Here is a 27,951-nt window from a genome sequence, read left to right as displayed (position 1 = left end):
TTAAGGGTTTTTGCCAAATTGTAGGTTTCCAGCTGTTTCTGGGAGCAGCCAATCACTAATAATCCTTTGAGCATTGAAAAAAACGAAACATTTAGGTTTTACATTTTTTAGTTGAACATGATATTTTTTTCTGCACCTGGGATAGACTGCAAGCTCCTGTGTGACAGGTGAGACATCTGTGCAGCGCTACGGCATGTGCAGGCATTATGGCAATAAAGTAGTATTTACAATCTGATTTGGGCGCTGCTAGAACACACTGTAAGCTGGTACCACGACCTCGGCATTTACTGACAGGATAGAACCTGCAAAGTCCTGGGCTTTGTGTGGACCTCTGTGGGGGGAGTCTGACAGGAGAGAGTACAGTAATGAGCTGGAGTCTCTACATCGTCATTGCACCACTCAGCTCCTTCTCCAGCACCTGCACCGCCTGGTGGTTGAGGAAAAGCAGCTGCCCCTGAGGAATAAACTTGTCCAGAGCCATCTGGATCTTGTCTGCTCGGAGGATGGCGTTGCTGCTGTGAGTCAGGAGCTTCAGAGAGTCCACCAGATACTTCACCACCATCCTCAGGGTGCTCTCAGCCAAGGCAACATTGTCCTGGGGATCACAGATCAGGGAGAAGCCGAGAGAGTACACCCCAACCCATAGGACGGCCATCTCCTGAGAGAAGGGGTCCCCCGCAGACAGCCCAAACACCCCAACATCCTCCTCCTGGAGAGAGACCGCTTCATCTGATGAATGGACAACAAAGTCGCTGGTTGGCCTCCCAGATACCTGACGTCTCAGCTGGCACATGGTCTCCGCCTGCCTGCAAGAGAGAGCTGGAGTCATGTCTCTGTGGCAAAGGAATAAACATATACTAGAACCCCAATCTACAGAGATAACGCTTCAATAAATGCTCTGTGACAACCAGCTCCAGTTGTCAGCCCCGCCCCTTCTCCCTGTATCAAGCCACACTGCAGAACATACAAGAACGCCAGACTCTAGATGGGGTTTGTGCTCCATTGATCACAGTCAGAGTCTCAGTCTTACACCCGGCATTAATGTGATGGGACAAAGGCTGCGACCCGTGGCTTTGGGCCCTCACCTGGCTACAACACTGATCTGATCCTTTCTTCTCACCATCTCCTTGTCCAGCTCATCTTCCCCCGACCACAGCTTCTCATCCATCAGATCACAATGGAAGACTCGGGAGTAGAGGACCCGGCACGGCTTGGGGCTCCCGTCTGGGCCCGTCCCCACTGTGTGGATAATGAACCCATAGACCATGGTATCGCTCTGGAAAAAGGGATTTTTGTAAGAACTTACCGTTCGAATCCCTTTCTCTGATATGGTCCTGGTGACACAGCTCAACACTGGGATGTAGGAGGGTCCGAAGGAGCCAGGCACCTATCCTAAAGCTTTAGAGGGTAGGCTCCTCCCCTACTGCATCCCTGGACTCTTCAGTTCAAACTTTCAAAGCCACTGGAATACATTAACTCAGTACAAACGCCTGCACATATTATATGCACATTTTACAACAGAAAACTGTTAACTTTTAACCATTTTAACATGAACATCATGAAACTTCTGGCATACTTACTGAGCGTAAGGGAGGGATCGCTGTGTCACCAGGACCATATCAGAGAAAGGGATTCGAACGGTAAGTTCTTACAAAAATCCCTTTTTCTCTTTCAATGGTCCTGGTGACACAGCTCAACACTGGGACGTTCCAGAGCCGGTCCTTTGGGAGGGTACGCTCAGGTCTGCAGCTCTCAGCACTGCTCGCCCGAATGATGCGTCCTCCGACGCAAACTCATGGAATCTATAGAATTTGGCAAATGTGTGAACAGATGACCAAGTGGCAGCTCTGCAAACCTGCTCAGCTGTGGCCCCATGTCGAACCGCCCAAGAGGTGGCAACTGACCTGGTGGTATGCGCATTTATTTTGGCCGGTACTGGTCTACCCACTTTGGTGTATGCAAAGGCTATCACAGACCGCAACCACCTAGCAATAGTCTGCTTAGATGCAGGCCAACCAATTTTGTGTACGTCATACAATACCAACAATGTGTCAGTCTTCCTGACACTCTTCACTCTGTCCACATATATGCGTAAGGCACGCACAACATCCAAAGTTCTCAACTTGTCCCTTTTCTTAGAACCCTCTGGGGGTTGAAACACAGGTAGAACTATCTCCTGATTTAAATGGAAGGTAGATACCACCTTCGGTAAAAACTGAGGCACTGTTCTTAAAACAGCCCTGTCATCATGAAAAATTAAGAAGGGAGATTTACATGACAAAGCTCCCAATTCTGAAACTCTTTTAGCAGATGCTACTGCTAACAAAAACACTAGCTTCCACGTGAGAAACTTAAAGTCAGCCGACCTTAAAGGTTCAAAAGGTGCCTTTTGAAGGCATTCCAAAACCAGTGATAGATCCCAAGGAGCTACTGGTTGCTTGTATGGAGGTTTCAACCTGGATACTCCTTGTAAAAAGGTTTGAATTTCCGGCAAAATGGCTATCTTTTTCTGGAAATAGATGGACAAGGCCGAAATCTGCACCTTCAGTGACTGAAGGCTTAGGCCCGATGAAAAACCATCTTGTAAGAATTCCATCATTCTTGATAGCTTAAAATGAGATGTATGAGCCTTTCTTCTCTCACACCATCGAATGTAAGTCTTCCAGACTCTATAATAATTTGCCGAAGATACAGCTTTTCTGGCTTTTATCATCGTCTGTACTACTGCCTCAGAAAACCCTTTTCTTTTCAAAATGGTGGTTTCAATAGCCAGGCCGTCAAAATCAATCGATCTGAATCCAGGTGATTGAATGGGCCTTGTCTTAGAAGGTCTGGTCTCAGAGGTAGACGCCATGAGTCCACAGACAACCTCTGAAGCCTCGAGTACCAGGACCTCCTTGGCCAATCTGGGGCCACTAAGATCACTGGAACCTTCTGCCCCTGTATTTTCTTCAGAAGTCTCGGTAACATTGGTACTGGTGGGAATGCATAAAGGAGATCTCCCTGCCAGTGAATAGTCATGGCATCCACTGCCTCCGCTAGTGGATCCCTTGTTCTGGCATAGAACCTGGGCACTTGACGGTTGACCCTGGATGCCATCAGGTCCACATCCGGAGTTCCCCACATCGAAGTGATTTGGTGAAACACCTGAGGGTGTAAGCTCCATTCCCCTTCCTTGAGCTCCTCCCTGCTCAGGAAGTCGGCTTCTATATTCTCTATTCCTGGAATGAATATAGCCGATACAGCTGGAACATTCTGTTCCGCCCATAGGAAGATTCTGGACACCTCCCACATGGCCAATCTGCTGCGTGTACCTCCCTGGTGATTCAGATACGCCACAGCTGTGGCATTGTCGGTCTGAATCCTCAAAGGGAGGTTCTGTAACCTGTCTCCCGCCAAGGAAATCACTTTCCATACAGCTCTCAGCTCCAAGATGTTGATTGGTAACGCTGATTCCTCTGCCGTCCACAGGCCCTGAAGCCTGAGATCCAGGACTATTGCCCCCCAGCCCCTGAGACTGGCGTCGGTAGTTACTATCAACCAGTCCCAGGTCTGTAATGACCGACCCCACTGAAGGGAATCTACTTCTGTCCACCATTTCAAGGATTCTCGGGTGTCCGAAGACAGCACTATCATCTCGGATTTCATGGTCAAAGTGTTTCCTGACCAGGCTGACAAAATGTTCCATTGGAACCTCCGAGAGTGGAACCTGGCAAATTGAAGCGTCTCGAATGACGCCACCATCTTCCCCAGGAGCTTGAGGCACCTCCATACTGAAATGCTCTGAGCCCTGAGAATCTCCTGGACTAGGGTGACCAGATCCCTGGCCTTTACCTCCGGGAGGAATACCCGATGAAGATGGGTGTCCAGTATGACTCCCAAGAATTGGAGCCTTTGTGACGGTACCAACTGAGATTTTTGCAAATTTAAAATCCAGCCGTGAGCCTGCAAAAAACTGATGGCCTCTGCCAAGTGACTCTGCAGCATGGCTGCTGACTCTGCTTTGAACAGGAGATCGTCCAAATAGGGTATTACTGTGATTCCCCTGAGCCTCAGCACCGCCGCCATTACTGACATTATCTTTGTGAATACCCTTGGCGCGGTTGCTAGCCCAAAGGGTAACGCCCGGAATTGTAAATGCAGGTCTCCTATGGCAAACCTCAACAAGGTCTGATGCTCCGGGTGTATAGGAACGTGCAAATATGCGTCCTGGACATCCATGGACGCCAAAAATTCTCCCTGGTCCAGACTCAGGAGTACTGACCGTAGGGACTCCATTTTGAAATGGTCTACCCATAAATGAACATTTAGGGACTTCAAATTTAGTATTGGTCTGAAAGACCCGTCTGGTTTGGGCACCAGGAACAGCGTGGAGTAAAAGCCTTTCTTCCACTCTGCCCTGGGGACTGGTGTAACCACCCCTTTTTCCAAAAGGGAGTGAGCTGCTCTCACAAGAGCTGTACGAAGCCGTGCCTCCTTTGGTAAGGATGTGGGGATGAACCTCTTCGGAGGCGGCCCTCTGCAAGGGATTTTGTAACCCTGTGTTATAATATCTAACACCCAGGCATCCTGGCCTAGAGAAGCCCAAGCGTCCCTGAAGAGTGTGAGACGCCCCCCCACTTTTGTCACTGTCGGGCGAAGCCCCTGACAGTCATGCAGAGGGTTTATCCTCTCCCTTTGTGGCAGGCTTCTTGTGAAAAGAGCCAAATTTTGACTTTTGTGTCTTGCCTCTAGAGGACTGAAACCTTCCCCTGAAAGACTGTCCTCGAAAGGACGCACCACCTCTAGGGGAGGGCCGAAAGGACGGCTTAAAAGCAGAAAATCTGGACGTCTGCTTTGCTGAGGAGGCCGGCAGGAATGTACTTTTGCCGCCCGTGGCCTGCTTTATAATCTCCTCTAATTCGGTACCAAAAAGTACCTTTCCTTTGAAGGCTAATGTTTCCAGAGCCTTCTTGGACTCATTGTCTGCTTCCCAGGCTTTTAGCCAAAGCACTCTCCTGGCATTAATGGAGACTGTGGACACTCTGGTTGCCATTTTAATAGCTTCCTCCTCTGCTTCCACTGCATATTCTGCAGCTGCCTTAATCTTTTCTGCAAGCAGTAATGCACCAGGGTCAGCCTGCAGCATGGTGCATAATTCACCAGCCCACTCTATCATGGCCTTAGAAACCCAGGCTGAAGCAATAAGGGGGCGTAAGGTAAACCCCACCCCTTCAAAGATAGCTTTGAGGTTTCCCTCCAGCTTTTTATCCACAGAATCTTTAAAAGCTGCACCGCCCTGTACTGGTAATACAGTAGCCTTGGACAAACGTGCCACTGAAGCGTCCACAACTGGGACCTTTTCCCAGAGCTCCGCATGAGACTCTGGCATGGGGTACAGACTAAGGAATCACTTAGGCATCTGTAGCCTCTTATCAGGAGTTTTCCAAGCCCCTTCTAACAATTCCTGTAACCCCTCATCTGAAGGAAAAGTAACAGCCTCCTTCCGCTGTCGCTTAAAAACACCTTTAACAGGAGTCTTATCCTCCACAGACAGCTTTAAAGCCTGCTTCACAGCTACAATGAGATCCTCTATACCAGCAGCAGAGTTCTCTTCCACATCATCACCCTGATCCCAGGGGATGTCAGTATACTCTCCTTCCTCCTCATCTACCACCGTAGTTAAAGCATAAGACCTTCTTGGGGTCCCTGCCACATCATCCATTTTGTCCAGCATTTCACTGAACCTGTTGATCCCTTTAGCAGTATCCTGCATCACCTGAATCAGCGCAGGATCTGCCTGGGTAAGAGGCAAGGAGCCAGACGACTGCTGAGATGATGGCATAGGTCTCTGTGATTCTACCAGCCCATCACTCTGCCTGTCCAAAAGCTGCACCAAAGCGTTAACTGACCTGCCTAGGGCCCTGGCCCACGCAGGTTCCATCTGCTCTGCCCTATGGGGTTCACTGCCCATGGGTCTCACATCAGCGCAAGTAATACATAAGCCCCCCTTGGCCATCTGCTCAGGGACAAACTTTTGTGTGCAAACATTGCACGCGCTCAGTGCACTAAGGGCTCCCTCCCCCAAAACCACAGCCTGATGCTCAGACATGATGCAAGTGATAAATGTATATCTATCAGTATACACAGTGCAAACAATGTACAAGCGTTTATACAGAGGCAATGCACCCAATCACTTATCTGTCTGTTGGTTTCAACTGCGGGGAAGCGATGCCCAGGAAATCCAAGTCACTCTGCCAGGATCAGTAAGCCAGCTCAGCTCCGCTGCAAGCGTTCTGAAAGGCGCCAAAGTCAGAGTGAAGGAAGAGACCACAGGTCCCTGCTGCTGCGGGGTCCGTGACCTTTTGGCGCCAACCACCCCCAGCCAGCCGCTCCTCAGGTAGGATTTCCTAGTTCCAGTGTCTCCCCCTCACTGGGGATCACTTGGAACATGCCTGTCACAACGCTGCTGTCCTCTCATCTAGGAGCTCAGCGTGTAAGCTCCGCATAAAATGGCCGCCGCCATCACGGAGCGCCTGTCCCCCATGATCCCCACCTAAATGTGGAGCCGGTTTCAGGATACTCCGGAGCCCAGGCAGCCTTTTAGAAAAGGCTATAAGCGCTGCACAGAGAGACCAGACAGTGTCTCCCCTGTGCACAGTGAGCTGACAGGACGCGCTTCTGTCAGCTCCTGCTGCGCAAGCAGTGTGAGGATTCACTATGAGAATCCTCACACTGTGCCTACCTAGCTAGGGTAAAAGTTAATAAAACAATAAAAATCCCCTAACTACTCTAATTCTTCGGCTGCTCCTGCAGCCCTTTAGAATAGCACCCACTCCAGTGGGCACCTAACACGAACTGAAGAGTCCAGGGATGCAGTAGGGGAGGAGCCTACCCTCTAAAGCTTTAGGATAGGTGCCTGGCTCCTACGGACCCTCCTACATCCCAGTGTTGAGCTGTGTCACCAGGACCATTGAAAGAGAAACAAATGGTTTGGTGGGAATGATACCGGTTATGTAAGGTGCGCGCTATGCGCTTTGGGTGTGACGGTAGCGCATTATATATATATATACACACACACACACACACACACACATACATACATATATACACACACACATACATACATACATACATACATACATACATATATATACACATACAAACACACATACATACATGCAGGAAGAAGGCGGCACTCGACATGCTGAAGATAAAGGTCCTTTTATTAACCCTCCAGGGGAGGGCGCTGCATAGCCCTGGCAGAGGGGAGGGCAGTGTATAGCCCTGGCAGAGGGGAGGGCGCGGCACAGCCCTGGCAGAGGGGAGGGCGCGGCACAGCCCTGGCAGAGGGGAGGGCGGTGTATAGCCCTGGCAGTGCCTACTGCTGCTACATGTGGGGAATCGGTGCCCCCGCAATACCCATTCTATAGCACTATCAGAATAATCACATTGTAGAAATGTATCATTATTTCAATAAAGCTTTTTCAGTTTTAAAATCTATACACTGCTCCTCACCTCTGTAGAGGGAATTCAAGTAATTTGCACATTGGCGGCTACTAGTGGTGGAAAATGGAACATTCCGGTTGTGTTGTTCCGTCATTATATATATATATATATACTTTCTCTTTATTTTGGTTTTTCAGAGAAAAATAAAACCATTGCAGACACTTCACATGTAACGCTATGCGGACCAGAATGTGATCATATTTGCAGCAATACAGTGAGGACAATCATTTTCCTTTAACCATAGATACTGTAGATTTTGTGAATAACATCTGATGGAGCGCTTACAACATAATGCATTGAAACATTAGTCGTATGGAGGACAAAGGAGATAGAAGGTGGGAGGATAGAGTCCGGAAAGGAGGGGAGGTGGAGTTTTGGGCATGAGAGAAGGAAAGTCCAATCAGTTGTGGTTGGTAGCTAACACTCTCTCTGGCAGTCAGAGTTATGGGGAATCTATTGGTATATGGCCATTGTAGGTGGTAGTGGTTGAGCCAGGTGGCCAGGTCAGTTCTAATGATGACTAATATGTGTCTTCCATGGCTCTATAGAACTCTAATTTCTGGAACCATTCCGTGGGAGGATCTGGAGACCACCAATGTGCTCTCGCTGCATTGTTAAGGAGGGATTGCTTGTATTTTAATAGAGCGATAGCAGTATGGGATAGTAACCAGAAGTCAAGATTAATGTGGGTTTAGAACCCCAGTATTAAAGAAGAAATTGGAATAACCTTATTCCAGAAAGCCGTAATCAGGGTGCAGTCCCACCATATCTGTAGAAGGGTTCCCCGGTCCACGGCGCATCACCAACAGAGGGGGGAGCCTGAGGGGAAAACGTATGCAGGAGAGGGGGGCACCGATACCACATAGCAAACAGTTTGTATTCTGTTTCCACTACCTCCAGGTGTCACAATGCTTCTTCCAATGTCTAGGTCTCCCCCGGGGGGAGAGATCGGAGTCCCAAGCTTTACAAAAGGAATGAATGTCCATGGTAGAACTATGAATTATAAACTTGTAAATAGCTGATAAGACGAACGGTTCTGAGGAATGGAAACACAAAGGGCGTGGGGTATCTTACCAGTGCAGCATTTGTCCTCTGTGAAGGAATAAAGTGGCGCAGCTGGATGTAAAACCAGAAGTCTGTGGAAGGAACATCAGTACCTGCACTTAATTCTCTAAAGGAATTAATCCTCCCCTCTCAGGCCCGCTAGTCGCCATCTAGAGGACACCTGTCCCGTAGTGCCCGATGGGAACCTTGGATTGTTAAGAAACAGGAGCAGCAGGGAATTCGGGGAAGAGAGACCCAGTTTGTAACGCATAGATCTCCAGAGAGCCAGTGTGGGTCCAACCTTCACATGTGTAGAACGGCTGATGGTCAGGAACCACCTGAAGACATAACCCAGAGGACCAGCTTTCCAAATCCACCCACTGTTTCAAGTACATGTCAGCTCTGGACCAGTCCAGGATTCTATGCAAGATCGTAGCCTGGTGATAAGCTGATATCATGGGTAACTGTTGGCCTCCCTGAAATCATCTGCGGAACAAGTAGCAATGTTTGAATCTGGGTCTCCTGCTGCCCCATATGAATCGACTAATTATCATGTGAGTATCTGCTGAGAACTGGGGAAGGGGGGGGGGGATAGTCTGAAAGAGGTATAATAGTCTGGATAGTATATTCATTTATTTTTTTTACAAAATTCATACGGCCCAGAATTTCTGCGTGAGCCATTGTGTCATTTCTCTGCATAGCATTTGTAACAGGGGACTATGGATAAGAGTCACTGTCGTTTGTAGGGAGAAGGGGATAAGAATACCCAAGTATTTAATGTGGGTTGGATGCCATGCAAATGGGAACATGGGGCTCAGTGATGAGACTAAGACAACTAGGAGAGAAATATTTAGAGCCGTGGATTTAGTGTAGTTTATCTTAAAATTCGAAATTGTTCCAACATGGGAGAATTCCATCAAAAGGTTGGGCAGTCGCCAGAGAGGCCGGGGGCGGCAGGGACACCGCAGGGTTTGTAATAACCGCCAGGAGGTCGTCAGCGAATAAATCTCGTCAGCGAATAAATCTAAGTGGTACTCTGTATTACCGACTGACAACCCGGTGATATCTGGATTCATTCTGATGGCTCTAGCCAGAGCTTCCATACATAGAACCAGGGGCTTAATTAGATATTTGTAGGACCCATAGCAAAAGTTTGTAAGGGCCCCCAATGGTGATAAATGTATGTAAAACATATTACTTAGACAGCAAAGATGGGCCCCCTTCAGCTCTGGGCCCCATAGCAGTTGCACCTATGGTAGTTACACCCTTGCATAGAACAAATATCAACAGTGACAGTGGGCATCCTTGTCTGGTTCCGGCTATTGGGTTGGAGAGTAAGCCATTAACTCTGACCTGAGCTGTGGGAGAGCGATAACGAACAAGAAAATTTCCCCTAGGCCCAGGCATCCCAATGTCGCCTCCATGAACACCCAGTCTATATGATCGATGGCCTTTTCTGCATCCGTGGAAAGGGGCATCACAGGGGTCTTGATCGACTGGGCATGTGCCACCAAGTCAATAACGCTTATGATGTTATCTCTTGCCTATCTCCCATGGATAAAACCAACCTGATCGGGATAAATCATCCTTGGTCCCAGTGGGGTTAAGCGGTTTGCCAACAATTTGGCATATAACTTAACATCCACGTTTAGCAGGGATATGGGCTAGTAGCTGGACGGCAAGGAGGAGTCCTTGCCTTCTTTCGTGTATGATGGTAATATGGGCTTCCAAGGACTGGGTGGGTACTCAAGGGTAACTGTGTTACCGGCACTGAGAAGAGGGAGGGGTTGATCTTGAAACACTTTGTAATACGTTATTGGGAAGCCATCGGGGCCTGGACTTTTGCCAGATGGGGAAGTCTTTAGGGCAGCCAACAGCTCCCTCTGGTGAAAGGTTCCTCCAGGACTGACATTACATTATCAGGGAAAGCAGGAAATCCTGTCACCACTAAATATGTCTTTACTGCATTCTCATGTGCACACAAGGGGATCGACGGGATGACAAATGATAGAGATCCGTATAGTATTTATGGAAGATCTCTGCCATCTTGTGGTCAGTGACATGCAATGCACCAGAGGAATCCTTCATTTCTTTTATATAGGTTAGAGATCTCTAGGCCATCTGTGACCTGGTTCAATAAGTTATTTAATGATGATCTTGCTTCCTGTAGTTCCGTCACAATGTCGGGGGTTAATGAGGACTTCTGTATTAGTTCCAGCCTTTTAATTTTAGTAAGTAAGGCCTCTCGACATTCCATTTTTTTTATTAAGATGGGAGCCCAATTGAATACATTTACCGTGTTGTTCCTTCATTTTGATGGGCTGGTAACCAGTATATAGATTAATGGATGGATGCTTATATTTAAAAACCAGTTTGATTATTGGGTCTGGGGTTGGATCGCCCTTACCTCTCTGCAAATGTAGAAAAAGGATGCTCACTTGTTGTGTTTGAGCCCACCCAGACCCCCAGGGTGTTACACTGCGAATGTGTGCGCAATTGCGAATGAAAAGTAGTAGAAGATACACTTGTGGCAAATTCGGTGCAATTCCTATAGAGATGGAGCAATTTCCCTTAGGAATTCCTTATCTCCTATAGCTTCGAGAGTCAAATCCAGAGAAGAGGTCCAGCTTTAATGAAAAGTGTTAGAATTAAGGTGATTAACAAAACATTGTGCTGATGAATGATCCCCTTCCCAAATAATGAATAGATCACCTATGTAGCAGTCAGAGAGGACCAGACTCACACCAAAACTGCTCCCCCAGGCATATTGCCCATGTTGTTATTGTTATGTATCTAAGTCTATAGGTATTTTATTAAAATGTCTCTCACATCTAATTGGCAACACATAATTTAATTCATTTTAGTAAACCATTGTTCTAGCGCGGTATATAGTCTGGTTTTTGTTTACCTGTAGGGCTGTGACAACCTCTTATTCACACTGCAGCTTGGCCAAGCACCTCATATTGATTGCGCCCCAACCTTTTGATAACTGGTTTCCTTTTTTCTTGCAATTGCGAAGGAGTCCGTGATGGCGCCGGCTGGCGTCTTTTTTCACATAGTTTTTGTGGGACTGCACATGAGCTGCTTTGCCAATTTCAAGGATCATATGAGCAGGAGACAGAATTTATTTTCCAAATGGGACTTACCTAATGTGGAGAGTGAACACCCCCCCCCCCTGAATTAAGGGATAATTTTGCCCAGTTGGAGAATTTATTGAAATCCGAAGTGAAACATTGGATAGACAGTGTCAATCTCCAGAGGTACCTTGAGAAAGACATGGTGCCCAGGGGATTGAGGCTTCAATCTTTGCGCCAGACTCTGAAGTACAAAAGGATTGGGATAAAACCCTAGATAGGTGCTCGCTAGAGCTAATGAGGGTTGTTAATGGGTATAGGACATCAGACGGAGAAACGAGAAGGAAACTGAACAATTTAAGCAAAGATTGGATACACATAAACACACTCGTGAATATAAAGAGAGCGAGACAAACCAACTAACGATAGAGTTTCAAGATACAAGGAATCCCTTATTGAAATGAAGGGTAAAAAATACAAAAGGGATTTGGAGGATTACAGAAGTGGTACCAGTAGCGCAGTACCCAGAAACCCCCCCAGAAGTCTAAGGACCCTCAGCTGAAAGCTGAGGGTCCCCTCTTTCCATGGATATAAGAATTGTAAAAATCGGCCCTTGGGAACCGGAGATATCTGACTTCAAAGCAGTGGTCCCCATCCAAGCTTGTTAATTGCTCTTCCCAGTCAGATATTTCAGGTTCTGTCTGACTTAGCATTTTTCTGAGGGTATATTCCAAAAGCTGGGACTCTCCCCCTTTGATGGACACTAGAAGCTTGTCTCTACTGTGCCCAGAACCAGAGATATCAGCCCTCCAGCAGCTGGTTACTGCTCCAGCTCCACACACCTGGTATGTAGTTTTATATACTCATTGGCAGATTGCTCTGCCTCCTGAACTCTCATCCCCTAGTCCCCAATACCATTTGGTAGGTGGGATTCTCTAGGTTTTCCATTCCAATCTAAGAAATCTATTTCTGGGAACTGGAGATATCTGCAGTCAAGCAAGCTGTCCTCCCACCAGAAAATTATGAATAATGAGCCCACTCCACTATACACCCCTCCTCTGCATATTAAACATCATCTACCACCCTGGAAGTTATATATCAGAGCCCCTTCATTCAGCCCAATGCCCCCTTACTGATCCAGGCCCTACATGCTGAGCGGTTGATATAATACCCCCTACCACCCGCAGGACATCAAATCTTCCGCCACCCCTACCGCTGGAGGATCGGTAGGGGCCCCAATACATTGCTATGCCCAGGGGTCATACAATGCTGTTGACGCCCCTGAATGTGTGTGTGTGTGTGTATATATATATAATTATTTATATACATTTGGTCTATCTATAATACTTTAACTGACCCGGCATATACTGGGTCACCTAAGTATCCATCTCCGTGCTTTGCTCCGCCCCTCTGGAAACCCCCTTCTGAAAATCCTGCGTTTGCCACTGGGTACAGTCACAACATATACAGATAAAAGGAAAATGAGATCTATCACCTAAAGAGGTAGAACACTGTCCCAAAACGCATCATCTTACAGGATGAATCGGTCCCAGGAGAGGTTCCATGGGCCTTCGGGGAGACAAGAGGGTCCACTCTGGTTCCCGCAGATCCCGTGAGACCCACCCCTCTCCCAACAAGGGTATTCAAGACATATGCACAAAGCCAGGGAAGAGAATGGGATACTTACCATCCAATCGATGGAAGCACGTCCCAAAACTAAGAGTTTAGAGACCAAGACAGAATACCAGAGGAATTTTTTATTTTTTTTTAGAAAGGAGACCTTAGAAAACCCCAGAACAAGTCCTCTACATCTGGGATGCCAAAAAGAGGCCGAAGCCCAGATAAAGAAAGAAGAATCTATAATTCTCTTATATATAAGCGAATGTAGCATATATACTAGAAAGTGAAATTCCATTAGTGATATATAGATATATAAATAAGGGACTGTCCATCTATCAAATCCTACTTTCTATTGTTCCCTCTTGCATTTCTAGTTTATTTATTTATAGTAGCTACTATCACTCCTATCGATAACAGATTCCATGGTACTTGTGTACTTTCACGGCGTCGTGCGTCTGTGTCCCCTTGCAGGGCTCGCTGCGCTCGCCCACACTACGGACTCGGTGCGGATAGTGAGGGTATGAAAAGGTCAGAGGACGCGTACTGCTGCGCTCGCCACACTTCAGGTTGGCGTGGATAGTGGGGGTGGCGTTAACAATGGGGGTGCATTTAACAAAGTATGCGATGCGATCGATACAATGGCATAAGATGAAAATCGTGGGCGCAGAAACAAGTAGCCCATTTTCTAGCCATCAACACCTTAGCGAGACTTGTAAGGCATAGTACGTATCGATAGATTGATGGGGATAGGTTTCTTCTAGATCCAATCCAAATAAGCACAAATAGGGTGTCATTGCTGGAAGGGTGGGCTCTGTATAAGCTATATCTCTCCAGAAATCATCCCAAAACTCATATATTGGTGGGCAAAGCCACCACATTTGCAGGAAATCAGCATTCTCTGCTCCACACTTGGGCAGGAAGAGCGTGTCCTTAAATTCACCGGAGTACGACTATGTAGGGACTATGTAGGACAGGCATGTCCAACGTTGGCCCTCCAGATGTTTTGAAACTACACATCCCAGCATGCTTTGCAATAGTTTTAGCATTCTCTAATAGCAAAACTGTGGCAAAGCATGCTGGGATGTGTAGTTTCATAACATCTGGAGGGCCAACGTTGGACATGCATGATGTAGGACATAGAAATGTATTTGCTGATGTTTGATAGATGAGGTAGTATATTTAATAGAGCTTAATATTTGATTCCATTGCTCGCAAGTTATATTCCCATTTGCCTTTCAGTTGGTCAAATATCTGCAAGTCTATATGTATATTAAGTGTACTGTATATTTTAGAGATTTGTCTTTCTGTTTTTATGTTTAATGTTAGGATAAGAGTTTTGATCGGAGATGCTGTGACGCCCAGCAATGCCCTCCCAAACTGGTCCCGTGATGCCCAGCAATGCCCTCCCAAACTGGTCCCGTGATGCCCAGCAATGCCCTCCCAAACTGGTCCCGTGATGCCCAGCAATGCCCTCCCAAACTGGGCCCGTGATGCCCAGCAATGCCCTCCCAAACTGGGCCCGTGATGCCCAGCAATGCCCTCCCAAACTGGGCCCGTGATGCCCAGCAATGCCCTCCCAAACTGGGCCCGTGATGCCCAGCAATGCCCTACCAAACTGGGCCCGTGATACCCATCTCAATTGCAGATATCAAGAGAGCTGTGTTAGAGAGAACAAACTCTGTTTTTAACTGATCAAAAGTTTTAAATAGCCCATCTACACATAACTGCTGCCGCTCACATACTCCCTCTCTCACCCAGAAGCCCTCTTGAGATATTAGCAAAAATGATTTAAATGAGGGGTTATAATAAATAGGACAAGGAAGACAATACTTATGTCTCTGCGTAGCTGCCTTTGTGACCCTTGGAATAGGGGGGAGTCTTTTTTTCTCTCCGGATAGTGCACTACCGATTTGGTGGTTGGCAAGCTGCCGTCCTAGATGGTGATAGGAGACGCTGGAGGATTACAGATCTTCCTCCAGCGAGAAAATTGACCACAGTTTTTCATCCACTACTGGGATCAGCGCAACCTAGTGAGGACCCTAATTCTTGGGAACCAGACCATCCTCCAGCGTCTCCTATCACCATCTAGGACGGCAGCTTGCCAACCACCAAATCGGTAGTGCACTATCCGGAGAGAAAAAAAGACTCCCCCCTATTCCAAGGGTCACAAAGGCAGCTACGCAGAGACATAAGTATTGTCTTCCTTGTCCTATTTATTATATATGTAATTTTTTATTATTGTTGTTTTTTTGTTACTGACATACTATTATTGTCTTGTCACAATTGCTTGTTTTTTAAATAGCATTTTATACATATTAAAATTGTGATATCCAATTGATCCACTTAGCGCTCCACCTTTTTTTCCCACTTTTGTATCCACAAGAGGGCTTTACACCCCTCAAGTAGGAGCAGCTTAGCAACACACCCCACAGGGCGCTTATTTCTACTCTGAGTTTCCAATCTCGAGTATACCTCCCATTCAAATGAGGGGTTATACCAAGTGTTGAGTCTTTTTATAAGACAACACTAAAGGATTTTGAGGATCTTTGCAAGACAACTGGTCCTAGACCAGGCAAGAGCAAAATTAAAACCAATCTAAGTCAAAGCGAGAAACGTGCCTTGAAGGATCTCACAAAAGACACCTCCACTATAATACGAGAGGTGGATAAAGGAGGGGGCCTTGTAGTGCATGACAGATATGATTACTTTCTGGAGGCTAATGGGCAATTAAAATATACCTACTGCCTTGGAGAAAGATCCCACTAGGGATTTTAGACAAATAATTTTTGAACTCCTGAGAGATGCTGAACAAGACGGGGTCATCTCCAGAGAAGAGGTCCACTTTCTTTATGGTGAACACCCTCTTAGACCCATCTACTACCACTTACCCAAAACTCTCACTGCACCTCCCGGGAGACCTATTATTTCTGGGATTCAATCACTTTCTTCTAAATTATCTTTTTATGTTGACACTTACCTACAACCCTATGTCTCTATCCTCAGGTCTCACTTTAAGGATTCCATTCATTTTTTACAGTTGATAAAAGCGGATGGATACTTATTCATTTCTGACACTTGATGTCACCAATTTTTATTCATATATCCCACATGAGATCGGTATAAAAACCATCTCTCCTGGGGGAGAGAAACCAACAATTTATCACTGACTCCATTTCTTATATTTTCTGTCACAATTATTTTTTGTTTGAGAACACATACTACCTACAGGTGATGGGTACAGCCATGGGGACCAAATTTGTGCCAAGTTACGCCAATTTATATATGGGCAAAGTAGAACAGCAGCTCATTTGGGAGAGCAGTTTTGGCACGAGACTGGTCCTCTATGGCCGCTACATAGATGATCTATTGGTCTTTGGGAAGGGGATCATTCATCAGCACAATGTTTTGTTAATCAATTCGAACACTTTTCATTAAAGCTGGACCTCTTCTCTGGATCTGACTCTCGGCGCTATAAGAGATTCTATCGTTACTTCCAATTTCACCAAGGAAGTTGGGTCAAATTCATACCGCCACTTCAATAGCGCACACACTATTTGCCGTGGAAAAAAAAGGAATTCCTAAGGAGCAATTGCTACGCCTCTATAGGAATTGCACCAAATTTGCCACATTTGAGAAGATGATCCTTTCATTCCAACAAAGCGGTTATCCTAAACACTTACTAAACAAAGGCCTATGAGGAGATAGGGATCAATTACTAATTTCACAAACTAAAAAGACACCCAGAACCTGGGGTGGGACACTCAAGCTATGTATAATCCCAAAACAATAGTCAGTCTACCATTATTAAAAAGATTATCACCAAAAATTACAACATTTTGAAATCAGATTACCTAATAAAGGATGTTATCCCCCCCAAACCTGTGTTTGTCTTCAAAAAGAATAAAACATTAAAAAAATCAATTAGCCCAGTATGTTGAGAGAAATTAAAGCAAATATGGAGCCATAGAATGTGACGGCAGATAAGAACCACTTGGCCCATCTAGTCTGCCCCCTTTATTAAACATGTTACCTCAAACCATATTTGATCCTTATTTTTTTGTAAGGATATCAATATGCCTATCCCAAGCATGTTTAAATTGTACTACTGTATTTAAGTCTTCCACCTCTGATGGGAGACTATTTCTCTTATCTACTACTCTTTCTGTGAAGTAATTCTTCCTCAGCTTTCCCCTGAATCTTCCTACCTCTCATGTCAGTGCATGTCCTCGTGTTCTGTTGCTCCTCTTCCTGTGACTAATGTCTCCCACCTGTACCTTCCTCCCTCTAGTGTCGGTGCATGTCCTTGTGTTCTGCTGCTCCTCTTCCTGTGAAAAATGTCTCCCACCTGTACCTTCCTCCCTCTAGTGTCAGTCCATGTCCTCGTGTTCTGCTGCTCCTCTTCCTGTGAGGAATGTCTCCCACCTGTACCTACCTTCCTCCCTCTAGTGTCAGTGCATGTCCTCGTGTTCTGCTGCTCCTCTTCCTGTGAAGAATGTCTCCCACCTGTACCTTCCTCCCTCTAGTGTCAGTGCCTGTCCTCGTGTTCTGCTGCTCCTCTTCCTGTGACTAACGTCTCCCACCTGTCTTCCTCCCCCTAGTGTCAGTGCACGTCCTCGTGTTCTGCTGCTCCTTTTCCTGTGAAGAATGTCTCCCACCTGTACCTTCCTCCCCCTAGTGTCAGTGCATGTCCTCGTGTTCTGCTGCTCCTCTTCCTGTGAAGAATGTCTCCCACCTGTACCTTCCTCCCCCTAGTGTCAGTGCATGTCCTCGTGTTCTGCTGCTCCTCTTCCTGTGAAGAATGTCTCCCACCTGTACCTTCCTCCCCCTAGTGTCAGTGCATGTCCTCGTGTTCTGCTGCTCCTCTTCCTGTGACTAATGTCTCCCACCTGTACCTTCCTCCCTCTAGTGTCAGTGCATGTCCTCGTGTTCTGCTGCTCCTCTTCCTGTGACTAATGTCTCCCACCTGTACCTTCCTCCCCCTAGTGTCAGTGCACGTCCTCGTGTTCTGTTGCTCCTCTTCCTGTGATTAATGTCTCCCACCTGTACCTTCCTCCCCCTAGTGTCAGTGCGTGTCCTCGTGTTCTGTTGCTCCTCTTCCTGTGATTAATGTCTCCCACCTGTACCTTCCTCACCCTAGTGTCAGTGCGTGTCCTCGTGTTCTGCTGCTCCTCTTCCTGTGACTAATGTCTCCCACCTGTACCTTCCTCCCCCCAGTGTCAGTGCATGTCCTCGTGTTCTGCTGCTCCTCTTCCTGTGAAGAATGTCTCCCACCTGTACCTTGTTATAACCCCTGATATATTTGAAAGTTTCTATCATGTCCCCCCCTTGGGACATACTAAAAGGTAGGACAGTGGAATGACAGTCTGGTCTGCTGAAAAGGAATGCCAATTGAATATAATGAGCAAAAATGTAATTTATATGAATATTTCTGAAATTATTACACCTATGAACTATATTTTTAGTACACATCTTGCTAAGACCATTACACATATGTTACATGCAGAATGATGCGGAATGACGGCTGCCTCCTATGGAATGACGGCCTTTGAATTCACCATCCTTAAGCCAAAATAGCATTAAAACAGCTCCATTATGCGATATTAAGACTCCGATGTTACAGTGATCCCCATAGCGCACGCACTCGTCCTTTTCCAAATATGCCCGCCTACACCCCTACTCCCGTAAACATGTCGCCCCTTCTCTGCTCCAAACTATACATGTTAAGATCTTTTAGTCTTTCCTGGTACGTTTTGTGATGTAGGCCATGCACCATTTTAGTTGCTCTTCTTTGTACAGTCTCTAATGTATTTATATCCTTCTGGAGATATGGCCTCCAGAACTGAACACAATACTCTAGGTGAGGTCGTACCAATGACCTATACAGTGGCATTATTACTTCTTTCTTTCTACTGCTGATACCTCACCCTATGCAACCAAGCATCTGACTTGCCTTCTTCATTGCTTTGTTACATTGCCTACCTGCCTTTAAGTCCCCTGAAATAGTGACACCTAGATCACTCTCTTCCTCAGTAGTTTCCATTATAGTGCCATCTCTTCTATATTTAGCCAGGTCTGTCACTCAATCTATAACGCTGGGCGGAGTTATACACACAGTCACAGATTAAGCACCTGAAGCAGCCCCCCATATACATATTCTACACACATTATAGCTGCACACATAAAAATAGGCTAAATATATGAGATATACATTCTTTTTACATACATACTCTCAACGGGAAGCCGCCGGAGCTCCTATGACATCACCGCACCCGTGCCCTCTCACCCATCAGGGGCGTGTCCAGGGAGCACAAGATGGACAGGTCAGAGCTGCCGGCATCATGTGCGGCCCACCGGCTACAGCTCCCGGAGTGTCCCCATTCTGCACACTATGGCCTGCTGCGCCCTCCCTCAGACCTGTCCTGGTGCCTGACCCGGCCCTTAGCTCCCGCCTTTGCCGCAACTGCCACTGCTGCTGTCGCCCTCTCCCTGCCCTGCGGAGACTGCTGCGGCGGAGAATAAGCAGCGCGGTGTCTGGCCTACCGGTGGCTGCCACCACTGCTATTGACGCTGGTTCTTCTGCTGCTGCTGCTGCCACCTGCCTGGCTCAACTCTAGCCTGGACTGCCCATTCACTGCTGCGGAGGAGGAGCGCGGACTCCTGCTGCCGGTGCCTCCACAAGTGTAAGAGGTAACTCGGGTGAGCAGCGCACTTAATCTTCCTCCTCCAAACATGCCTGTGCCCTGCTGAATCTACACCCATGCATTCCCCACCCACAGTAAACATGCACACACGCCACTACCCGCAGCTACCACACCCATACTAGCATCGCAACTGTCCCTCACTCACCTAAATACCACACACTACAACACCCACCTGGACAGCCGCAGTATCCACCCACCTGCCACTACCCCCACCCACAACACTGCCAAGCATCCTACCCCACCCACAACCCCTCCCCCCACAGCACACCCAACCCTGACCCTCAACCACCAACGCCCCATCCCATATCACACCCACACCCCTACCGTCACCCACGCACACCCCACTCCCCCCGCAAACCCACCCAACTAAACCATCATTGCACTAGCTCCTCCATCCCCAAAAGCACCTAACCAAAACAAGACCACACACACAGCCCACCCTGCACCTCTACTACCTGCAGCACACTCACACCTGCCCCTCACGCACCACCAAACACTCTTCACCACCTGCCGCAACCCCACACCTGCCAATAACACACCCGTGGTACTATTGCTCCCTCCCACGGCACCTCCCCCAACCCAGACCTCCACAACCTGCAGTACCACCCGCACCCAGCCACACACCCCTATCCCCCAGGTGCAGTACCCATGCATCCATTCCTCCCCCATACACCTCCCCCGCTCCCACCCTCTCAGTCCACCGGTGCACCCCCGCACCTAACCAACCCACATGGCCCACCCCTGCACCTGCTATTCCACACACAGTATCCCGGCACCTGCCACTCTCCCACCCACACCACTCCTAAGCACCAGACCCTCACCCACCACACCCCCACATACAACACCACCGCACCTACCCCTCTGCCACCCGCAGCACCCCCATATGCACCGCCGGCAACATCGCACCCACCCCCTCTACATCTTGCAGTACACCCACCCCTAGATAAAGGGGCTCACAGGTTAAGGGGGCAGAGCTCCTTACGATGGTGTGAAGAGTTATATACTATATTTAGTCTTTGGATTTTTGCAACCCAAGTGCATGATTTTGCATTTTTTGGCATTAAACTGTAGTTGCCATGCTCTTGACCATTTCTCTAATCTACTTAGATCCTCAATCATTTGTTTTACCCCTCCTGGTGTGTCTACCCTGTTGCATACCTTTGTGTCATCTGCAAAAAGGCACATTTTACCCTCAATTCCATTTGCAATATCACCAATAAAGATATAAAAAAGCACCGGTCCAAGTACAGATCCCTGGGGTACTCCACTTGTAACCTTTCCCTCCTTTGACTGTACTCCGTTTACTACAACTCTCTGTTTTCTGTCCTGCAACCAAGATCTTATCCAGTCAACTATCAAAAGCAGGCATTCCCAACCACGGTCCTCAAGGCACACCAACAGTGCAGGTTTTGTAGATATCCAGGCTTGAGCACAGGTGACTTAATTAGTATCTGAGGGATTCTGATTAAACCATCTGTGCTGAAGCCTGGATATCACTAAAACCTGCACTGTTGGTGTGCCTTGAGGACCGTGGTTGGGAATGCCTGATCTAAAGCCTCCCATACACTATGGTCCCGATTCAGAAGGATCGGGCAGTGAAATCAGGCCAAATCGCATGTCCAGACACCCGGTCCGACCCGATGCGTGGTCCCGTGCGCATCGGATCGGAGTCAGGAAGATTTGCTAAATCTTATGTGCAGCCGGGCAGGGGACGCCAGAGCAGGGAGCTGTGCTCCGTGAAGGTGGAGGGAGCAGGGTGGCTGGGACGCTGCGGGGCGGATGACGCTGCTAGTAGGGCAGAGAGGCAGCGGACGCTGCGGGGGACAGTAACAGAGGGGGCAGTAATGGAAAACAGGGCAGGGGGAGCCGGGAGCTGTCAGTGCTGGACAAAAAAATCCCATACAATGAATGGGAAGCCTGTGATTGGCTGAGCGCTCTCTTAGCCACTCAGCCAATCACAGGCTGCCCACTCATTGTATGGGCTTTTTTTCCCTTTCTCAGCACTGACAGCTCCCACCTCCCCCTGCCCGGCTCTCCGTCACTGTCCCCCACACGCTGTCTTTGCCCTTCTCTTCTCAGTCTTTTCAATAGGATTCTCTCCCGCCGCTACACCGGACCCTGCGGCGAGTGGGAGAATAGAAAAAAAATCTATTCAAAAGACTGGGTGGCCGCTTATTGGCTGAGAGCTCAGCCAATCAGCGGCTGCCCAGATTTTGAATAGGATTTTTTTTCTATGCTCCCGCCGCTGCTAAATCTACGTTCCCCCCCGGCGCCCCCTGCAACGGACCCTCTCCTGCAGCCCCCCCCCCCTCTCCTCCCCGGTTTTACATGTGATAAAATTGAACAAATTTATCACATGTAAAAAATGGCACATCAAGTTCCCCCGGGGAAGCTCAGGGGAAAATCGGGGCTGACTTGTCCTTAGGACAAGTCGCCCTAGTGTATGGGGGCCTTTAGAATCCAGTCCCAAGCTTTCAAATTTATTTAACAGTCTGTGATGTGGGACAGTGTCAAACGCCTTACTAGATAATCCAGGGTTGCCGACTTTAATAGTCTCCTCTCCGGGAGAAGCCCGGAGAGTTTCAGCAGCTGCTCGGGGGGCGGGGCTCGAGTGCGAGATTACTAAGCTCCGCCCCCATTATGATAAACTGCTGAATTCACGGATCTCTGTGGAGGGGGCGGTGCTAAAATGACGCGATTTTGTCATTTTAGCTCCGCCCACTCCTGAGACCCGTGAATTGCGGCATTTAAATGCCGCGATCAGGGGCACGGGGGGGGGGGGGGTCCCCCTGAATCCGGGAGGGCTGCCCACCCTTCCGGGGGCCGGGAGGGGGACCAGATTTTCGGGAGACTCCCGGCCATTCCGGGAGGGTAGGCAACCCTGAGATAATCTACATCCCCACCTTGATCTATTATTTTAGTCATCCAGTCAAAAAATTCAATAATATTTGTTTGACATGATCTTCCCCCAGTAAACCCATGGCGGCGGCAGCACAAAGGCATGGGCAGCAGCGGCGCTGCCGCACTGGGGAGAGAGATAGTGTATGGAGGCTGTTTCAAACACCCGAATTCCGGAAACTGAAAAAGCCCCTTGAGGGTTGCCACCAGATCCGGGAGAGATGACAACCCTACCCACTCCCCATCACACACAGCCCTCCCCCCCCTCCTCCCCATCACACACAGCCCCCCCCCCCACCACTCCCCATAACACACAGCCCCCCCCCCTCCTCCCCATCACACACAGCCCCCCCCCCCCCTCCTCCCCATCACACACAGCCCCCCCCTCCTCCCCATCACACACAGCCCCCCCACTCCCCCCCCCCCATCACACACAGCCCCCCCACTCCCCCCATCACACACAGCCCCCCCATCACACACAGCCCCCCCACTCCCCCCCATCACACACAGCCCCCCCACTCCCCCCCATCACACACAGCCCCCCCACTCCCCCCCATCACACACAGCCCTCCCACTCCTCCCCATTACACACAGCCCCCCACTCCTCCCCATCACACACAGCCCTCTCACTCCTCCCCATCACACACAGCCCCCTCACTCCCCATCACACACAGCCCCCTCACTCCCCATCACACACAGCCCCCCCACTCCCCATCACACACAGCCCCCCCACTCCCCATCACACACAGCCCCCCCCACTCCCCATCACACACAGCCCTCCACTCCTCCCCATCACACACAGCCCTACCCACTCCCCATCACACACAGCCCTACCCACTCCCCATCACACACAGCCCTCCCACTCCCCATCACACACAGCCCCCCCCCCACCACTCCCCCATAACACACAGCCCCCCCCCCTCCTCCCCATCACACACAGCCCCCCCCCCCCCCCTCCTCCCCATCACACACAGCCCCCCCCTCCTCCCCATCACACACAGCCCCCCCACTCCCCCCCCCCCATCACACACAGCCCCCCCACTCCCCCCATCACACACAGCCCCCCCATCACACACAGCCCCCCCACTCCCCCCCATCACACACAGCCCCCCCACTCCCCCCCATCACACACAGCCCCCCCACTCCCCCCCATCACACACAGCCCTCCCACTCCTCCCCATTACACACAGCCCCCCACTCCTCCCCATCACACACAGCCCTCTCACTCCTCCCCATCACACACAGCCCCCTCACTCCCCATCACACACAGCCCCCTCACTCCCCATCACACACAGCCCCCCCACTCCCCATCACACACAGCCCCCCCACTCCCCATCACACACAGCCCCCCCCACTCCCCATCACACACAGCCCTCCACTCCTCCCCATCACACACAGCCCTACCCACTCCCCATCACACACAGCCCTACCCACTCCCCATCACACACAGCCCTCCACTCCTCCCCATCACACACAGTCCCCCACTCCTCCCCATCACACACAGGCCCCCCCTCCTCCCCATCACACACAGGCCCCCCCCCCTCCTCCCCATCACACACAGGCCCCCCCCCCTCCTCCCCATCACACACAGCCCCCCCCCCCATCACACACAGCCCCCCCTCCTCCCCATCACACACAGCCCCCCCCCCTCCTCCCCATCACACACAGCCCCCCCCCTCCTCCCCATCACACACAGCCCCCCCCTCCTCACACACAGCCCCCCCCCTCCTCATCACACACAGCCCCCCCCCTCCCCATCACACACAGCCCCCCCCCTCCTCCCCATCACACACAGCCCCCCCCTCCTCCCCATCACACACAGCCCCCCCTCCTCATCACACACAGCCCCCCCACTCCCCCCCCCATCACACACAGCCCCACCACTCCCCCCCCATCACACACAGCCCCCCCACCACACACAGCCCCCCCCCCCCCCTCCTCATCACACACAGCCCCCCCACTCCCCCCCCCATCACACACAGCCCCACCACTCCCCCCCCACCACACACAGCCCCCCCACCACACACAGCCCCCCACTCCCCCCATCACACACAGCCCCCCCATCACACACAGCCCCCCCCACTCCCCCCCATCACACACAGCCCCCCCCACTCCCCCCCATCACACACAGCCCCCCCACTCCCCCCCATCACACACAGCCCTCCCACTCCTCCCCATCACACACAGCCCTCTCACTCCTCCCCATCACACACAGCCCCCCACTCCTCCCCATTACACACAGCCCTCTCACTCCTCCCCATCACACACAGGCCCCCACTCCTCCCCATCACACACAGGCCCCCACTCCTCCCCATCACACACAGGCCCCCACTCCTCCCCATCACACACAGGCCCCCACTCCTCCCCATCACACACAGCCCTCCCACTCCTCCCCATCACACACAGCCCTCCCACTCCTCCCCATCACACACAGCCCTCCCACTCCTCCCCATCACACACAGCCCTCCCACTCCTCCCCATCACACACAGCCCTCTCACTCCCCATCACACACAGCCCCCCCACTCCCCATCACACACAGCCCCCCCACTCCTCCCCATCACACACAGCCCCCCCACTCCTCCCCATCACACACAGCCCTACCCACTCCCCATCACACACAACCCTACCCACTCCCCATCACACACAGCCCTCCACTCCTCCCCATCACACACAGCCCTCCCACTCCCCATCACACACAGCCCTCCCACTCCCCATCACACACAGCCCTCCCACTCCCCATCACACACAGCCCCCCCACTCCCCATTACACACAGCCCCCCTCCTCCCCATCACACACAGCCCCCCCCCTCCTCCCCATCACACACAGCCCCCCCCCCATCACACACAGCCCCCCCCCATCACACACAGCCCCCCCACTCCCCCCCACTCACACACAGCCCCCCCACCACACACAGCCCCCCACTCCCCCCATCACACACAGCCCCCCCATCACACACAGCCCTCCCACTCCTCCCCATCACACACAGCCCTCTCACTCCTCCCCATCACACACAGCCCTCTCACTCCTCCCCATCACACACAGCCCTCTCACTCCTCCCCATCACACACAGCCCTCTCACTCCTCCCCATCACACACAGCCCTCTCACTCCTCCCCATCACACACAGCCCCCCCACTCCCCATCACACACAGCCCTACCCACTCCCCATCACACACAACCCTACCCACTCCCCATCACACACAACCCTACCCACTCCCCATCACACACAACCCTACCCACTCCCCATCACACACAACCCTACCCACTCCCCATCACACACAACCCTACCCACTCCCCATCACACACAACCCTACCCACTCCCCATCACACACAGCCCCCCACTCCTCCCCATCACACACAGCCCTACCCACTCCCCATCACACACAGCCCTCCACTCCTCCCCATCACACACAGGCCCCCACTCCTCCCCATCACACACAGCCCCCCACTCCTCCCCATCACACACAGGCCCCCACTCCTCCCCATCACACACAGGCCCCCACTCCTCCCCATCACACACAGCCTCCCACTCCCCATCACACACAGCCCTCCCACTCCCCATCACACACAGCCCTCCCACTCCATCACACACAGCCCTCCCACTCCCCATTACACACAGCCCCCCACTCCCCATTACACACAGCCCCCCTCCTCCCCATCACACACAGCCCCCCCCTCCTCCCCATCACACACAGCCCCCCCCCCATCACACACAGCCCCCCCACTCCCCCCCCCATCACACACAGCCCCCCCACCACACACAGCCCCCCCACTCCCCCCCATCACACACAGCCCTCCCACTCCTCCCCATCACACACAGCCCTCTCACTCCTCCCCATCACACACAGCCCTCTCACTCCTCCCCATCACACACAGCCCTCTCACTCCTCCCCATCACACACAGCCCTCTCACTCCTCCCCATCACACACAGCCCTCTCACTCCTCCCCATCACACACAGCCCTCTCACTCCTCCCCATCACACACAGCCCCCCACTCCCCATCACACACAGCCCCCCACTCCCCATCACACACAACCCTACCCACTCCTCCCCATCACACACAGCCCTACCCACTCCCCATCACACACAGCCCTCCACTCCTCCCCATCACACACAGCCCCCCACTCCTCCCCATCACACACAGCCCCCCACTCCTCCCCATCACACACAGCCCCCCACTCCTCCCCATCACACACAGCCCCCCACTCCTCCCCATCACACACAGGCCCCCACTCCTCCCCATCACACACAGCCTCCCACTCCCCATCACACACAGCCCTCCCACTCCCCATCACACACAGCCCTCCCACTCCCCATCACACACAGCCCTCCCACTCCTCCCCATCACACACAGCCCCCCACTCCCCATCACACACAGCCTCCCACTCCCCATCACACACAGCCCTCCCACTCCCCATCACACACAGCCCTCCCACTCCCCATCACACACAGCCCTCCCACTCCCCATCACACACAGCCCTCCCACTCCCCATCACACACAGCCCTCCCACTCCCCATCACACACAGCCCTCCCACTCCCCATCACACACAGCCCCCCCACTCCCCATTACACACAGCCCCCCACTCCTCCCCATCACACACAGCCTCCCACTCCCCATCACACACAGCCCTCCCACTCCCCATCACACACAGCCCTCCCACTCCCCATCACACACAGCCCTCCCACTCCCCATCACACACAGCCCTCCCACTCCCCATCACACACAGCCCCCCCACTCCTCCCCATTACACACAGCCCCCCACTCCTCCCCATCACACACAGCCTCCCACTCCCCATCACACACAGCCCTCCCACTCCCCATCACACACAGCCCTCCCACTCCCCATTACACACAGCCCTCCCACTCCCCATTACACACAGCCCTCCCACTCCCCATTACACACAGCCCCCCCACTCCCCATAACCCACAGCCCATTAATACACACAGTCCCCACTGCCCAAATACTCACAGCACTATTTTGCCCCTTCCCGGAAGTGCAGGGACCCGGCAGTATGTGGTGGGGGAGGAGCCGGCTGGCAGGAACTATATACACTGTGGGTGAGGTGGGCGGGGCCAGCCTCAGTAAAGCAGATCCTTGCCCGGCTGCTGGATCTCCTGCTTG

General features: G+C 51.0%; 1 protein-coding gene across 2 annotated transcripts; it reads right to left on the bottom strand.

The window, feature by feature from the left end:
- Nucleotides 1-90: 90 nt before the first annotated feature.
- Nucleotides 91-27,951, bottom strand: AP5S1 (adaptor related protein complex 5 subunit sigma 1). Of its 2 annotated transcripts, XM_083158832.1 has the most exons (4): nucleotides 27,799-27,866; nucleotides 16,204-16,361; nucleotides 1,086-1,276; nucleotides 91-806 (listed from the first exon to the last, which is right to left on the bottom strand). In XM_083158832.1, the coding sequence occupies exons 3-4, from the start codon at nucleotides 1,265-1,267 to the stop codon at nucleotides 380-382; spliced, it is 609 nt and encodes a 202-aa protein (XP_083014958.1). In that variant the 5' UTR covers nucleotides 1,268-1,276; nucleotides 16,204-16,361; nucleotides 27,799-27,866; the 3' UTR covers nucleotides 91-379. The 2 variants fall into 2 exon arrangements, with proteins under 2 accessions (XP_083014958.1, XP_083014656.1); XM_083158530.1 differs by lacking the exon at nucleotides 16,204-16,361 and having other exon boundaries at nucleotides 27,799-27,951.

Source organism: Crinia signifera, chromosome 1 (genome assembly GCF_055691185.1).
Source record: "Crinia signifera chromosome 1, ASM5569118v1, whole genome shotgun sequence".
Taxonomy (NCBI): domain Eukaryota; kingdom Metazoa; phylum Chordata; class Amphibia; order Anura; family Myobatrachidae; genus Crinia; species Crinia signifera.
Note: the sequence above shows the minus strand (reverse complement) of the source record. Positions and strands in the feature narration are given on the sequence as shown.

Coding starts and splice junctions, on each gene's coding strand:
- AP5S1 (XM_083158530.1), bottom strand. CDS start 1,267: ATGGTCTATGGGTTCATTATCCACACAGTGGGGACGGGCCCAGACGGG. Junction 807..1,085: donor CAGATCAGTGTTGTAGCCAG/GTGAGGGCCCAA, acceptor TCTCTCTTGCAG/GCAGGCGGAGACCATGTGCC.